Genomic DNA, 18,753 nt, shown 5'->3' with positions numbered 1-18,753 from the left:
CACTAAGCCCTTAATATTTTGTTACAATAACGACAATCTTCACTTCAATATTTCATTTTTTTTAGAAAACAATGATTTAGTTCTGTGTGCACTTATATTTTTTTTTGCGAAAGACAGATCATGTTTTGCCAAACGTAATTGGACTTCTTTTCATTCATATTTAACGCTTTAATGTCTGAATAGATTCAATATTCGCTTTCATATTTTTAAGATTATATATATAAAAAAGACATCATAATAAAAAAAGTCATAATGTCCGCAGTGATGCAATGGTTAAGGAATAACTAATAATAACTAATTAGTGACATATTAACATAATCAATGTTTATTTTATTTTGATTTATGTTCTTAAGACATGCTGGCTCTTTCTAGAAACACAAACGGACAACTTCTCTGTAATATTGATTTTTGTTTAAAAGCAAAATTCACCAGAGGTGATTTTGCATTGTCAATTGACAATCCTCGATTTTTTTTACCAATATAAAGTGATAACAAACATCCTCAATTCTTGTTAAAAGCAATGTACTTGCTAAAAAGATTGCAGACAAATCTTTTTTATTTGATAATAAGTACATTCAAAATATATCATAATTTATCATTGCATTAAAATTTCGCCGCAGATACATTAACGTACATTAACGGAAAAGAACACAGCGATTAACGGATACAAGCATGCGAGCAAGAGCCGTTGTTGCATGTTTTTTGTTATATGCGTGACTCCGGGCGCCACGTAAATAATTTTTTGATTGCATTGACGACAGCCAGTAACATCATTATCAATTGACATCTCATTCGCGTATTGAAATCATGAGGAAACATGCTTCTTGATACAAAAAGCACAATAACAACAACAACAAAAAATCATTAAAAAATCAGACATTTACAATTTTGCAAGAATTGCAAGAATGGCAGATTCAAGCTTTCAATTCGTCTTCGTGATTACAAATACAAATACAAATACAAGACATTTATATAGCGCAAAAATGTATTAAATATTCGATTGCGCTGTACATTATTAAGACTATATACACACTTGCTTGATCAAGACACTCCCAAACCCAATCTCGATGGCACAGCCAATCTACAACTCTAGTTGAAAAACAGTCCAAACAAGTATGTTTTAAGTTTGGCCTTAAACTGATTTTCATTGGTAATGTCCGCCAGATAGTCTGGCAATGAATTCCACCATTTAGGTCCCATAATGGCCAAGGATCTGTCAGCAAGTTTTGAATTTGTTGATGGTATATCAAACCGAATGTGGCTAGATGATGAGGATCTCAGTCTTTTCCTGTACTGACTCTGGCATTTAGTGAACAATTTACGAAGATACAATGGAGCGTTGCCATTTGCAACACGAAACACAGTCACAATAACTTTGTACATGATTCTTGCTCGAATTGGAAGCCAGTGGAGTGATTTAATAATTTCAGCACTGGATTGATTCTGCAGATGTTTATCCCTAAAACAATGTGCAAAAAATAAAGAAAGGCAACCTTAACTTGTCTTGAAGATATACACCAAATGATCATAGGAACGATAGATAACTCATTATCTATCTTTATGCATAAAGACAATCTTTTTGAACATTGTAAGATTAACGATGACAATTTCACTTGTATCATGTCATAGATATTTCTGAGTATTTCTAAAATCTAATTTCGGTAAGTTCAAAATTGAATAAATAAATAAATAAATAAATAAGTATTAATAGTTAAATGTAAAAAATTGAAAAAAAAATTGTTAAATATTGCCTAAAATACTGAAAGATACCCAGAATGTGAACTATTTGTGTTTGCAGTGGGAAGCACTTTTCATTATCATTAATTACATTGCATACGGAGTTGATGGCGTGCTTTGGCTCGTTTTTCCTCATTTTGTTTTAACTTCTTTGCTATTGTCATGGAACCTGCAAGTCTAAAGTTCATAAATCAAACAAAGAAAACAAATTGCTCGTGTTGTTAAGAAGGATTCCGAAGACTTACACTTTAAAATAAAAAAAAAATCACGGTTATTTATATGTTGTATTTGATCCTTTTATATTTTGCTGAAATTAAGAATACTGTTTTATAAATGGTGGCTTAGGTTATCGGGAAATTCCGCAAATCCAAGTTCAAAAAGTATCAATCCAATCACTGCTTGTTTTGGAGATCAGCATATGTACGTTTGGTGGTATTTGTTATCATGCTTTAAATGATATATCATAAAATTATACGTGTCAAATGTTAAAATACAGTAGTGTGTAATCATTGTATAGCCATGCAAATGTACATGATCTAGAGTATGCTTATCAAATGCAACTTTTCAAAAATTTGCAATTCTCCAGTTTAAGAATTCAGATTACCTTAAGTTATTTTTAGGTACTTTGGTTTGTCAATAAGAATATATCTTAATCTGAAGAGAATGATATTTTTATTAGCATGTGTAATTCTAATTCAAAGATACATCAAATGTCCTAAAAATCGTGAGATATTCAGTTGAAGTTATGATTTCAAATTGAATAAAATAAAATAAATAAATTACAGCCCATTTTCAGTCAAGTTATCGAAATCCTACTATTGATTAATCTTCCTCACATTTATTCAATCAAAAACATAATTTTATTGATATAAAAGTTTTTCCCGATGGTTGAATCAATTGTACCTTACATCTTTGTTTTGTTTCTCTTCTTTGCTAAATATTTTGTGATTCATATTGTAGTATTACATGAATATCGGTCTTTTACTAAATGCTCATTGTTTTGTTTAAATCGAAATAAAACCTAAACTTGCTTCATGGAAAATAATTTACTTGAATTCCAATAAGCTCAACAGGCTGAGAAATCTTTAGATATTGATAATGTAAGCCCTTAATGAACCGATCAACAATTTCTTTGTGCGATATGATTTCCCATATCGCGGAAACCAAAAAAAACAATACCATTCATTGGATATATCGTACGTCCACTCAATGAGTTCACAAAAGGCTAAGGGAAATTAGATGTTTAATTTTTAAAAAAAAAATAATACTTGTCAGAAAAGTAACACTTTTAAATAAGACGAAAATATATCAAAGTTGTATGTAACGTATTCAATGGCTGTACATTTTTATATTGTTTGTTGACGATTTTAAAGTGCTTGCAGTTATTAAAAAAATATTAGCAAAACTTCGCGCAAGACGAATAAAGTATTTAGTTTAGCGAGGAGGGAAACTAAGACTATTCAGGATTGGGTTAACGAAAAGCGTATTATATTTATGAACATAGCTGTTGTTTGTATAGAAGACAGATGGTCTTTAACGAGGAAACACAATATCTGATGAGATTTAGCAAATACTTTGCTGATGTCTGCACATATTATGTAATGTCTCAGTTATAATTGCTTCAAAATACCCAAAGGAAATGGTTGTTAACGATTGTAATAACGTTGTTTTCGGTTGTATTACAGGGACAAGCAAAAAAGGGGAAAAGTTATTACTATAAAGTATAACCACCGCATGCAGATCGACCCTCTGTGGAGCAAAAACTTTGTACAAACGTTTGAGAAACTATAAACAACTTTGTCTTCAAAAGGATGATGTTCTGAAAATGTTGTACTGTATTATGAAGACTAATGTCTAAATTCTTCCCAGTTTGCAATGCATGGCACACATTTTTTTTCTTAATTCCAAATTTACCATTCGAATTCTGTTTAAGTCAGTGCTAGGGGCTTAGACGGTAACTTGCGATTACCAATACTGTCAAGGGGCAACGGCAATGAACTTTTTCAATGCTGCCGTGTTTGTTGTTGGTTTCCGTGTTTACAGGTATATTGTATAGTATATTGTATAGTAATCATATATTATTGTACCAAAAGGCTAGTAATCATAAATAAATATAGATTTTCATACAATCCATTTCTGTTTTAAGAATACTTTCACAAAAGTGTATACAAATAAATGGACATATTGTGATCTGTAATACTTAAAGCATAAAAATTAATTGGATATGACTGTTGTGTTAAATGACATACTTTTCCATAAGACATCAATTGTTGTTGTTTTTTTGTAATTCTCGACATGTTCATAACATTTTGTTTAAACAAAAATAAACTCTACCACAATTCATGCACGAACATATATGGAAAGGTATTGCGAGCTTCTGTACAAAATTAGAATAAACGTATATTGTGTCTTTGTGTCTTTGCATGTCGGATGTCAATAAATTTAAATTATTGGCCATATGAAATGTCTAGCTTTTCTCTCTTATTTGCAGTTGTGCATTTAATAAAATCTTCGGATTCATTTTTAATCTTTTAGAAATAATAACATGTATTACCCTGTCCTTGGCAAAATGTAAATCTGAAATGTAAATTGGCTTTGAAATGATTCATCTGCTCGGTTTTATGACATTTTTTAGTAATATAAATCATAATGTATATTATAATAACATTTCTTGCATATCAGACAGGATATTCTACTGTTTTAAATGGGTTCTACAAAACTCATATTTTAAATAAAGTAACCATTACGCATATTAATTAGATATGAAATATTCCATTAGTTAAAGAAATAGATGTTTATTTTGATGTGACAAATAATGTAACTTATCTCCGGCTCAGTTAGAGTTATGTTGTTATATAAATTCGTTCCATATGAGCACAATACTTTTACTTATTTCCATTTGTATCTTCTAACACTTTAATACACTTGCTTTCGAGAAGGAAACTAATATTTTAATTATTTTAGCATTAAAGTGTATAAACTTTAAATCAAATTCTAAATTAAAAAGAGTGGTTCACAAATATTATTATGTACATATTCCTAAAATATTCGATCATCACAAGATTCTGTTTTTAAGCATCTTCTTAACTTTAGAGGCAAAATTAGTTGTATGACTAACAATCAATTACAAACAATTGTACATTGTATTTAAATGGTCACGTTAATGTTAAGAGTAAAAAGTGAAAAGCTCAGCATGGCGTTTAAAGCTTTTCCTTTTAACGCATTACATTTAAACCAATCCTCTGCTATAATCGGAGAATCAACAGCAACTTCTCTTCCTCATATAAAGATACATTTTGCTTGATATTTAAAGCTCATAAGATGACACTAAGCAAATTTATATAAGCATGAATGAAAGCTTTCCTCTAAAGTATAACTCAGTGTAGACATTCGGCAGACATTTTTACTTATAGACCGTAAAACTAATTATATACAGTCAAATGCTACTTTTTTGCATAGACTGATAGAAAAGTGTTTATTTCAGTAAAAATGAGAAAAAAGCATTATTCTTTCAGAAAATTTCAGTTTGAAAATGTATGTCTGTCTGCATAATAAAACATACGATATTTCGTATTTGGTCTGCTGAAAACAAGTGCTGGTAGAATATCTTTATATCAATGATTGTTAATTTTAAATTTTTTCTGCATTGTGTATAAGTACAAAAGCCAATATACATGTATGTTTATGTTTGTTCACAATGTTTAGTTTTTTTCAATTTACATTCACATGAATTAGTTTGTATTCTTATCAATAAACATAATTACATATAAAATCTGACCTTGAAAGCAACTTAAAATTAATAATTGAGATTTATATTGCCTGTGTCCTATGACAATAGGTTTTCCGAAAAATGGCTCTATATTGAGTACTGCAAAAAGTATATATCTCATTTGTCAAAATAGAAATGTCATTTATGCTGTGCATGCAATAGCGAAATAGACACTTGTCAGTATTCTTGCACACAAACTGCAAAACTGAGAAAAGATGCAATCACGTGAGCACTCGCTTTAATATGCGTGATTCGAATGCTAGGTAAAATAGCTTATTGCAAGACAGCCCGTCAGACTCATAAGCATGACTATATAATGGCATATGGCACAACCACATGGAAAGCATTTCAAAATGGCTTCTTTACACGTAAAATAAATAAACCTGAAATACCAAATAAGACAACGTAAGTACATTAACACTCTATCATAAAATAAGATAAAACGTCAGTTACTAAAAGAACCTAAAAATGATCTTTTTTCTTTCTTTTTTTGTATGTCTGAGGGTAGGTTCACCAAATAATTACAAATGTTTTTGTTGCTCTTTGCTATTTTACTGCGGTTACAATAATAGAGTATATATATAATTATGTATTTCGTATCACTTTCATTGTTCCTATATACTGTTTTGTTCAACTGTTTTCAGTTGATGCTGTATTCCTACAAAACTTCCAGGAATGGTAAAATGAGCAAAAACGGGATTTGTTTGGTAAAAGTAATGCTAAGTTGTATCGCTCACTATTTATCACGAAATTGTATAGCGGAAGCCAAGCTACTTAAAGTCTTCAAAAAATAGCAGTAAGGTTGGTACCAATATTAAAATTTCTGCAGCAAAAAGTGATTTTTAATTTTGTATGTGTCTAGACTTTAAATGCTATCTTAATGGTATATTGCTGTATACAACGTCATCAACTGTAAAAGCTTTAAAAAAGACGAAATTAATGCCGTGAGCCATCACATTTCAGTACAAGACAAAAAGTTGATCAAAGAATCCGACACTTGCACTACACAACCAGACATACCTCGGGGGGAAAATTCTCATACATGCTGACTGAATATAATAATTTTAATGATGAGAATAGATAATGAATTTGCAAAAAATGATAAAACAAGTTAATTCAATCACTATAATTATGTTGACGCTACGATAACCATATTTTAAATGGAAATAAAACTTTAAAATTTATTTCACACTGATTTGATTGAAATGTCATAAATTATTGTTTTATATGATGTATGTTTCATAACTTAAAAAAATAAAATGTTTGAAAGTTTACAGATATTAGTATTTGATAGCACAAAATGTAAGCAAAGCGGTTACAGTTCTTTCCCAGTTGTGACTTATGTTTGAAAAGAAAATTCTTGCTCAGAAAAATGTTCATTATAATTTTGGATTGCAAACCAATAAATAATTTACTAGACTTTATTTAATATGCATGCAATTATGTCACTGTACTCAATGTTTCCACTTTTATGCACTTGTCCCTTCATGCATACATCTGTGTATAACTAAGTTTAGAGGTATAACATGACCAAATAGTACATTAGTTTAAAGAAATTGTAAAAAGTATATGTTTCAACAAACTTCAAAATTTTTTACTAAACATTCCTTTCAAGAAATTAGTAAAAGAGAGACAAATGTTAAAATACGTCCTTGTTTCACTTTAATACGACAAATTCAGAAATTGTGCTAGCTCAAAATACGTTGGAAGAAAATATATCACAATAATACATTTTGAAAGCAAAATATATTCTAAGAACCTTGTTGGTCAAAGAACACGTGAGGACTTTCTTAATCAAATATATAAGAACATGTCACAATTTGAAGTATTTTGTTGAATTTCATATCATTTGCGTGTCATATTGTCAGAGGATAATGAAACTTATGACACATTTCTGAATTGAAATTAATTTCTAAAGAAGCAGCCGGCTACCATGATGAATTATAAATGATATCACGCATTTAGCTAACATTACAGAACCGAATGCCAAGACTAAGTGTTCTTTTCAGAACATCTTAAAAAAGAGCTGTTATAAAATCATAGTGCCATGTAAGAAATTGTATAAAAGAATTCACGCATCAATTGCATATTGAATCAGCAGTTGTGACTTAAAAATGCTACCTTTTATTTAATTGTTTCACCCTAAGGTGACATTTTCGACACTTTTTTCCCGGCTTTCAATTCGTTTTTACGAAATATTAATTCGTAATTACGAAATATCAATTCGTTTTTACGAAATCATAATTCGTTTTTACGAAATATCAATTCTTTTATAGGGAATATTAATTTGTTTTAACAAAATATTAATTAAGTTTTAAGTTTTGTGAAATTAAAATGAAATGACCGCAAGAATCTCATCTACATTTAAAAACACATGGCACGTGTTCTCCATATGAAGGACAGTACTCAAAGAAAAAAATTGAGACTTGACGATGATAATTCAAACATCGTCTATACAATAATTCTTGACAAATCTCGAGAGCGACTTGCTCTAGTTTCCAATGATTTACTTTAATGATTCAACCTCGTTTTGGTGACTTTATATCAGGCAACAGTTCATTTCCATTTGGGATGGGACATACTAGCTCTATAGTTGTTTATAATTGCTATCCTTATTTGCCTAATATTAAAAGTGGAAAGAACCGGTTTCACCATAGCAAGAAGCATTGCATGTAGACATTTCTACATTACAAACCCACTTTAAAAGATTTCTTTGTAATCATTTATAATTGTATAGACATCGTAAATCCCCATACTTCTAAAGGATCATTTGATATAGATGCAACATAAATGTTAAACAAATTGAACATAATCTGTGGTGATATTACTAAGTGCATTGTAAATAAATGTAAATGGCTCATGGCTATTGATCTAAAAGCTTTTCCTTGAAAGGTTTTTAAAACATTTGTAAAAGACCTATCGTTTGGTAACATATTTTACAAAATAGACTGAAACTAGACATACCGTCGTTTACTACTGGTACTTTTATTCTATATAAAGGTCATAACAGTGTACGAGAAGAAGATATTTATAAAGAACTTTATATAAACAAGAAAAATGGCATTCTTTAAAAAGTGTAATATTACTGACAGACTGTTGTACTTATAAACTGTTAAACTATATTTAAAATTCACACATCTTTGACCAGAGACATGTCAGTCAAGTGCTTTGCCAGGAAAAAGTAACATCAAAAAATCAAGAAATGTCTGTTCAAGAGTTATTTCTGTTTACATATATAAATAAAAGCGTACACGATAGAGGAAGACAGACACTTTTAATTTTTAACCAGAAACTATGGAACTTGATACCTTAGAACGTGTTTTAGCTACATGCACTTCTTCTCAATCTGAAAAGCATTATCTAATCATATCGCCCAATCGTCCTTTAAGCGCAGGATATACATGTTCGATACCTCGTAATTAAATTAAAAGAATTATAAAATATTTTACAATTTAAAAATCGATAAGCAATGTTACGAATATAATGAAAAATTTAACTTTATATGTTTTGATGTAACACTTATTATAATAATAAGTTTTATTTGTCAATATTAGTATAATGTATTCTCTAAATGTATTTGCAAAGTGGATGATTGTACTTTTTTCACGCAAATCATCATAAAAGTTACACTTATTGTTATCTTATTTCCAGTTCTGTACAATCATCAGATCAGATTTATGAACTGAATAGTGGATGCATTTTAATGTTGTATTCATTGTTTTGTTTCTTTTATTACTCATTTCAACAAAGTTATTTGTATTTGATCTTGATTTCCTTTAAGTTTATTTACATATTAGTAGCACAACTTAATATTTTCCCCTAGGTTGTCATATTTGTGGTTATATGATCGTATTAAGTGCTAAAAATCTTGACCTAAACCAAACAAATTGCTTTCGAATGTATATATATATATATATATATATATATATATATATATATATATATATATATATATATATATATATATATATATATATATATATATATATATATATATATATAGATGAATGTATAATAACAAAAGTTTCCGGCTTTCATGTGCGAACTATACTTCGAACGTAGTTAAAGTTGTACACGAATTAGTGTCATTATCTCTTGTAACACTGAGTGTTTAATGTTCTTTAAGTGGCAAATTGTTAATAACATCCGTTAGTTTTAATATAAAACTCTTATTATGAAAACTTTAGCTGCAGTAACCACAATTCTTTTTGTATAAAACGTACAATTTTAAACTCGTTTTCTGTCTTATCTGTTTATAAATATGGTATCTTATATATTATTGAACTTGATATTGAAAAAAAGAGAAAATCAAATTCTTGAAAACATTTGATTAGAATAAAATGTATTTCTTGCAACTCATAACCTCTTAAATACCTTCCGCTACTCTACCACTGAGCCTGATTTTAAACAGTTCTGTAGCCTCATGGTGAAACAATTGTCAACGTTATGGAGTTCCGTCCTCATTTTTTAAGAACACCGACTATACTTCGAAAACCCACTTAAGAGTTTACCATCGCGGTCCCCATTGGACTTTTTATATCATAAACCTGAAGTGATTTTTGCGTATTAAATGAGAAAGAAACGTTCAATAACATAACGTATTTAATACTTTATTGGCATTATATGCACGGCGAAGGTAAAATGTAGTGAAATAGAAACAACAGACAGATGCTACTAAGCTGGGACATAAAGATATTGGATTTATTTGTCTTACCACTTGGCATTGATTTATCGGCAGTAATCAAAGTTTACCATGAACATTTTACAAATAAATGGAAATTACATGACTTTGTAAAGGATATTGGAAGTTACCACTTGCTTGTTTCGAATAATTATGTTTATTCAAAAACATTTATCTAGCATATAACTTGAATAATACTATTACATGTATTATGGTTTGGAAAAACTAGACATTACATTTTATGATGGGAAATATTATTTGAAATGCGAATGTGTTGAATGTTTGGCGAAATCGAATTTTGAGCGAGAATATTTCTTCAATACATAAAAAGCGATGAATGTGTCACTTATGGCGATAATGTTACTGTGGTTTTTAAAGGGAAATTATGGACAGAAAAGGTTTGTTACTGTTTTTTTTTATTCTTTTAGAGGTTGTAAAATTATACTCACTCTGTGCAGTAAGAATTAATTATAAAACGGTTTGAAACTTTTATTCTTCGAATATGCTCACTGGTGTCAAATCTCAAACGTATAAATGCTCATACATTCCTGTCAATAACAAAGAAACATCATCTTTCTTAGTATCATACTAAATATTTTCTAGATACTAAATGTACGAAAAAAATGGAATGCTTGCATTATCATTAGTTTAAGAACAAAATATTTCAATTCACAGCTTGTCCTTAACTAATATTCCTCCCTCGCATAGGAAATATACTCTTATTTGTATGTTGTATGGTAAAAGAACCTTTGTATATATTATTTACATTATTAAAAACGTCTTTCTTGCTCAGTGCTGCTTTGTAAAAGTTTCACACACATATATTTCATCTTAGAATTATTACAAAACGTCCTTTCTAGAAACTAGGTAAAAGAGAGAAAATGTGGATTTCATTAAAAATGACATTGAGAGAAATTGCAATCCTAGATAATTCAGAAGAAAACATAATGAAAACAATATATTTTGAACCTAAAAAAGTCGCCAAAGAACCTTGTTGGTCACACTATATTTAAGGATAATCTTAACCCTTTCGCTGCCAGAGGGTTATTGTTTTATTGTTCACCTATTTGCCAGAGGGTTTTCTAAGAAATTACTATATTATTAATTAATATAATTATTATTATTTGTTATTAGTATTATAATCATTACATATGTTTCCAAATATGTTAGTATAATAATAATTATTGTCGATTGTATAATTTTCTTTACATTTATTATTATTTTTATTATTATTATTATTTTATTATTATTACTATTATTATTATAGAAACGGCTAAAGCCATCCATATGGCAAATACGCCGACAATAACAGGGACGGCTTAAGCCGTCCCTATGGCAGTGAAAGGGTTAAATATGTCAGAATATGTCACATTTTGAAATATAAAGCAACTGTTATATATTTTACTTGTCATTTTAGTCTGAGGAAAATGGAGTTGCTGCCAAATCAAAGCTAGTGATATTAATCTATACGAAACTGACAACTGCTATAATGATGATATAAGGCTATCATAACAAAATGACAAGTGTACTTTTTCAGAAAATGATGACATAAAAAAACGTCATCGCAGATGCAATAATCGTATATTATACAGTAGTTATATGAAAAAAAATATGTCAAGTTTTGATGCATAAAAACTATACTCATAAAACATTGTTAATTAGCGATTGTTCAAACGCATTTGAAGCATGGTACGCTAAAAGGTTTCTGTCAAATTTTGAAAATTGATTTAGAACAAAGCAAAGCTGTCTTCCTTTTAAATTACAGGGATAAGGTTAAAATGTTATTTTTGCAGATGAAAATGTGTAGCTTGTTCATGGCTAGGGAAAGCTCCATTCAACGTAGATGTAGTTTTTTCTAAACATAAGATCTTAATTATACCATATGTCGCACAATATATGTCTTGATCAAAAGAAAACATAGCAATATGTGTAGTTTTTGTAAGTTATGATTATTTTAATCTGATTATTTTAATCATAGATTACTATCAAGAAAAAGGTAAATGAATTGCAAAAGTCTTACATGTATCAAATAAAAACATTTTCCGTAAATACTTACACATATGATCGTGTAGCATCTTTGCCTGATTAAATTCAAAGCAGAAGCTGTAAAATATGATTGATGGTTAACTAAAGTGCATCCTCAGTATATCTGTCAGTGAGTTTTACGGTTTCCATTATGTCAGAAACATAAGCCAATGATGTAAGGCATATTTTGAAAGTGATTTGTAAGTTATCTGAAAAATAGTACACAGTTAATGGAATATAATAATTTTGAATACAAACATTTCAGGGGATTCTATTTACTTTAAATTATCTGAAATAATTAAAATATATTTATCATATAAGATATATCAACTGTTTAGAAAGAAATACGGCTTTTGTTTTTTGTTGCTGTTGTTTTTTTCAAATATTACTTTAACTCGAATAATCTTAGGAATTATATATCATTCACAAAAATATAAGGAACATAATGCAAGCTTTTGTATCATATAAGAATTATCATTTATCTGTGTTTTGAAAGAATGAAGAAAAAAACCTAAATATGGAACATGTTAAAGGCCTATTTGAACTCTGATATATGACGTCGTGTATCTGTTGCAAATATTTAGTTTCTTTTGTAAGAAATGATGACAAACATAACCGAGAGCAAATTTTAGCTGTCCTAAATCAAATAACCTTTAAGTTGTAATGACGATTGAACGTCTTAGCAGCATAGTGTTATTAAGAAATATATACCGACAATTTGGTGCATGCATTTGATAATTGGGTAAAACCTTGCTTCTATCCTAATTGTGTTCAGTCTGAAATCAAAATGTCAATACTGCACGTAATGAATCCTGAATTCTGAGGCAATTTAAACGGTCTTCAATATATCCGAAAAAGGAATGAAAGGAGGAATCTCATTTTTATTGTTTTATTGTGTATATTATAATTGTAAAAACAATTTGAATGTGATTATCTTTATAACATGTAAGAAATTAATGACAGGATTAAGTCAAACTTGTAAAATAATTAAATTACAATGTAACTAATCCACTACATTTATAGTTGAAATGATCCTAAAAAAAATCATCAGATTACATTTCTCAAAAGAACACGTTTTTCATTTCAACCATAATCAATATAAAGTTTCTTTGATTTATGTTCTATGAAAATGTATTTATTGAATATTAGGTCGTTCCCTATAATATCACAGAAGGAGTAAAAGTTCATTTGTAATAATTTCCATTTTGAAGATTTTACGTCTTGGCAGAAAATAAATTTGCCTCTTAGGTTCTTAATGATCTGAAATAAATTGAATTCCTTGGAAATTTTAATGTTTCAATCTGTTTTACATCAACAATGATGATCATAGTTAAGCGTAAAGCGGCACGATAATTTATAAGAAATTGATGTACTTATTTCGTCATCATTTGTTTCATATTTTATTGTTTTTAACCCAATTTATTGACCATTTACAGGTACGCATTTATCAATTTTAAAAAAATCAACACACGTCGATATATAAAAACTGCTCTTCGCACTACATGTACATTAACAATTTCAATGATTTCATACATATATTGTACTTGGGCACAAAATTATATCACGGAATATAAAACGATGTTAGGTCTATATTGAGAGGACAAATTAAGCCAAAATAGTCTTAATCTTCAGTCAATATAGTTACAGTTGCAAAAAGTACATTTTGTTTAAGAATATTTAGTTATACTTTAATATTTCCAAATTTAAAGTGTATTGCAAAAATTGCATTTCAAAGTATTTTTTTAAGTTTTTCAAACAAAAAAGAGAAGTTTAATTTTATACAATGTTGTTACATGTACCAGTTTAAGATATCATTCTCTGCAAGTCTAGTTCTATATGTTTGTAATAAACATAACAACAATTCAGAAAATAACAAAACATCAATGAGCAACTGCTTAAATTTACAATTCAAAATAATTATATGTGTTTTTCTTATTGCAAAAAATACATTTTGTAATAAACAAATAAATGTTTTTGTTTTATAGCAATTCTTATGTGCAACAATATTTAAAGGTGAAATGAGACCGGGCTAGTGGGTTTTAAAGCTTCCTTAATACAATTTTTTGTTTGTTTGTTTTATGTTCTATGAAATATTTCCGACTGATAGACAGCAAAAAAAAATAAGTTACAATATGAAAATAAATATGGCTTATATGTCGCCTTTGTACACACTATATAATTTGACCTATCTTTTGAGAAGAGTACTTTTGTGTAAGTTAAACACGAATGAAGGCGTTTTTGAAAGTGTAGCACATGGTGAGTGATAGTCAGTTGAACTGATAGGCTGTAAAACATCATAATCAGTTAAAAAATATCTTCATGTCTGTCTCTACATAAAAGCATGAATAATAAAAGAAACAGACACACTTCATTCTCAAATAAAGGCTACATTGAATCGCACAAAATAAACAGATTTTATTGTCGAACAAAGGTTGAAGCTAAGTTTCTACTTAATAATAAAGTTTCGTGCATTTCAAATGTGTTTGATTTACAATATCTCATGGAAAATACTAAATGGTAATATTACAGCCTTGCATTAATACAACGGAAAACGTGTACAAAACAAATATTTCATTTCTCTTAATATTAAATGTCATTGTAAACATGTGCAGAAACCCTTAGAAAGCACGTGATTGCATAAATAACATAATCTTGTTCATATTATATCATTAAATAACTGAGCAACGAAACAATCACCAGAACTGCGAATTTGAAACAAAAAATCAGAAAAGATATTTTACATTTGGTCGCTTTTCTATGTATTATTGATAGTATTGTTATATAATAATATCTGTTAAGGAGAACAGAACCTAATCTTCCCACCGCACAATAACATGAGATGTTTAGTTGAAATTCGAATTCAATTGGCCAATAAATTTTTTAGTAATGTTTGCGTAGCGGAACGAAAAAACGGAGAGGAATGATAATAGACTGATGCTACTTATCCAGTATTACTAAAATGAAATTGTATTTATTTCAAGGCAATATTACCACTTGGTACATGTACTGCTTTATCGGTAATTATCAGAGTAAACCACAAACCTTTTACCATACAGAAAATATGTTTTGTTATATCTAACATAGTCTAAAGTTATCATTAAATGATATTTTTAGTGTCATAAACTTTATCTATCACGCATTATATAATAAAAATAACTGAATAATAACTGTATTAATTTAGAAAAATACTTTGTTTGGCGATGAATGATGCCAAATATTGTACGTTAATTACGATAATTTTACTTTGGATTTTTAAGGGAAATAATGGACAGAAAAGGTTGCTCAACATTTTTTTTTATTTTTATTTTTTTTATCTTAATATCATATTCGCGTTTTACATTGAGAGTCATTAATAAAACGGGGAAAAACTGAATAGGTTTTTGTCAACGATATTCTTTTTATGCTATTTTTGATTGGTCTAAATGTGGAGGATACATTTTCGTTTAATATTAAAATTGCTCATTTATATCACACAACAAAATATATAAATAAAATCAATTATGTATTACAAAGAGAAAATAAACACACAAAAAAAACTTAATACTGATATAATCAATCAAATTCTTATATACTCATATTTTTTATTAAAAAATCCTTTTCCTTAAAAACTATTCGCAATACATGTACATGTATATTAAAAACTTAAATGTAATTATATACATACCTGGGCACAAAACAAAATTGCGGAATATACAACCGTTACATCTTTTAGGACAAATTAAGCCAAAATATTATAAATCTTCAGTCAATATAGTTAAGGTTGCAACTGGTACATTTTTTTCACATTGTTAATTCTGTATCAAAATGAGGCGAATCCCTACGTATGCTATAATATTTTTTAATTTTTAGTGTGGTGCAAAATATTATTTCAAGGTTATTTCATGAATTTTAAAGTATTTATAAGAATAATAGAGAGGTTTAATTTATTACAATGCTGTTGCATGTACCAGTTCTAATTTTTGTTGTCAGCAAGTATTGTTCTAAATGTTTGAAATAAACATAACAACGATTCAGAAAATAACAAAAACATCAATTATTTATGTTTGCTTAAATTTACAATTCAAATTAATTCATTACGTGTTCCTCTATTGGTATAAAATTTCATTTTCTAACAAACAAATGTATTAGTTTTTATGCATCAATATTTAAAGATTAAATGTGAACGGGCTCGATGGTTTTAAAGCGTTTCCAAACAAAAATGTAGTTTTTTGTTTGTTTTATTTTTTTCAATAAAATATTTGTAACTGTTTTTACAGCATGATGAAATTAGTAATAATATGGGAACACATTTGGGCAAAATGTCGCCTTTGTACACACTATATAATTGGACCTATATTTTAATCTAAATGTCACGAGATGTTACGAGGCGAAGAACAACTTTATATAAACATGAATAAAAGCCTAACACCAAAGCGATAGACAGTCGAACTTATAGACTGTAAAACTATATCTCATTTTTACATTCTTGTACAGAGACAAGTGTTATTTCGGCAAAAAGCACATATCTCCAAAAAATGTCAGTTAGAATCTGTCTCTACATAAAGGCACGAATAACAGAAGAAACAGATACATTTCCTTCTCAAATAAGGCTACATGGAATAGGACAAAATACGTTTTTTGTTGAAATAAGTTAAAGCCTCATTTTCCTATAAATAATAAATTTTTTCATGTATTGCAAATACGTTTGCTCTGCTACATTGAAGAAATTAAACGTTAAAATTATAGCCTTGCGTAAATACAGAAGACGCGTCTAACACAAATAATTCATTTATCTTATAAATTTTCAAAACGATGTAAACATGCGCCAATAACACTTAGAAAGCATGTGGTTGCATAATTAACAGAATCTTGTCCAAATTTTATCCGATAAATCAACGAAATAATCACTATCAATGAGAATATGAAACGAAATTTGCAGAAATTGATGTGTTTGTCTGCTTTACTGTGCTTTTCTTATGGTTTTATTTTATAATACTATCAGATAAAGAAAATCAACCGAATCATTTCATGTTTTCTATTAAAATATGACAATCCAATGAGAAAAAAAGAATATAACATAACGTAGCTAGAATTTATTCAAATTGAATACGCTAGAAATGAGACAGGTTTTATAGAGAAAGTGAAAAGTGTAGATGAAATGACAACAGGCTGATGCTAATAAGCTAACCATAAAGACATTGGATTTATTTTCAGTGCAATATTTCCTCTTGGTATTGCTTTAACTGCAATTATCACAGTAAACTTTTACCATTTCTATAATACAGAATGCATTTTTCGTGTTCTCCTAAAACGTCGTACAAATAGAAATTGCAAAACCTGTAAAAAATTTCATTAATTTTGTCAACTTTATTTACAGATGAATTTCAGCATATTGTAATAACACTTAATTATTGTGTTAGAAAGACTGTGTTCGATGATGAATGTTTTAAAACGTTGTACGCTAATAGCGATAATTTCACTTTGGATTTTTAAGGGAAATAATGGACAGAAAAGGTTGGTAAAAGGTTTATGTTTCTTTTAGATATTCTTATATAAATTTGCTTTGTACATTTAGAACGAATACTGAAACAGGTCAATAATTGTTTTTGTCCGCGATATTTTTGCATTATACCATACTTGTTTTATCTTAATGTGTAGAAAGTATTTTCCTTTCTTGCATTGCAAACATAAAGATTGCACATTTACATTACTTCACTTACACTAACATGTATGTAAATTTAATTTGGTAATTGTTTTGCGAAAACAAATGATAGGACATAAGTGTTTATATCTTATACTTTTGGATTGGAAACTTATTTAATTTTCAAACAATTCAGTCATCAATTCAATAAACTTTTAATTTAGTTTTTTTCTTTAGTAGCATAAACGAATTCGTGAAGAAAGCACAACACAGCAAAATTGAAAAGAAAATGTTTCAGGCTCGGTTTGATTGCGCCTTTTCATGGACGTTACTGAAAAGTGCAAGTTACCGCCCGAGCCCCCTAGCATCGGCTTCAGAAGAATTCAACATTTATACTCGAAAATGGTTAAACTTTGAATTTAGAAATATCCGCAGATGTGTTCATATGTTTTGTTCTGTTTTTTTTTTTTTTTTTTTGGTTTTTGGAATGTAATTTTTCATAAGTTTAAAGTAAAATATACTTTTATAAATGGAACCACCTATTTTTGGTTTAAAGTAAGCTCGTTTTTTCACAATGAAGATGTACCGCTTGTGATTTGACAATCAGCTAATTTTATTTTCTGAAACACAACATTTAAGTTAACATTCATGATTGCGCGGTTCAGGTAACCACCAATGCATTTTTTGTTGATTTATCATGTTGTTTTGAATTAATGATTGTAAATAATATTTATTAGCAAATATTTATCAGTCACTAACTTCTTTGGGTAGCTTGCATGTACAAACCTGGTTGATTAAGTTGTTGAATTAGTCTTTTTGCGTTTTGTCCAAGTTGAATAATGAACTATTTTGTATGTGAGGCCAACTATAATGTCTGTTCACTTTCATGACAAATTAATTGACATTTAACTCTGCTTTCTT

The 18,753-nt window shown here is 28.7% G+C and overlaps 1 protein-coding gene across 1 annotated transcript in view; it reads left to right on the top strand.

The window, feature by feature from the left end:
• Positions 1-10,163: 10,163 nt before the first annotated feature.
• LOC132717285 (glycine receptor subunit alpha-3-like) overlaps positions 10,164-18,753 on the top strand; it is a gene marked incomplete at its 3' end in the record, with an annotated part of 32,611 nt that continues 24,021 nt past the window's right edge. Inside the window, exon 1 of the mRNA XM_060700719.1 lies at positions 10,164-10,585. Coding sequence (XP_060556702.1) covers positions 10,521-10,585 — 65 coding nt within the window. The remainder of the gene's footprint in view (positions 10,586-18,753) is intronic.

The sequence above is a fragment of the Ruditapes philippinarum genome, unplaced genomic scaffold, assembly GCF_026571515.1.
Source record: "Ruditapes philippinarum isolate M1 unplaced genomic scaffold, ASM2657151v2 ctg9438_1_1_1_1, whole genome shotgun sequence".
Lineage (NCBI taxonomy): Eukaryota > Metazoa > Mollusca > Bivalvia > Venerida > Veneridae > Ruditapes > Ruditapes philippinarum.
This window is presented reverse-complemented; position numbering and strand designations above follow the sequence as displayed.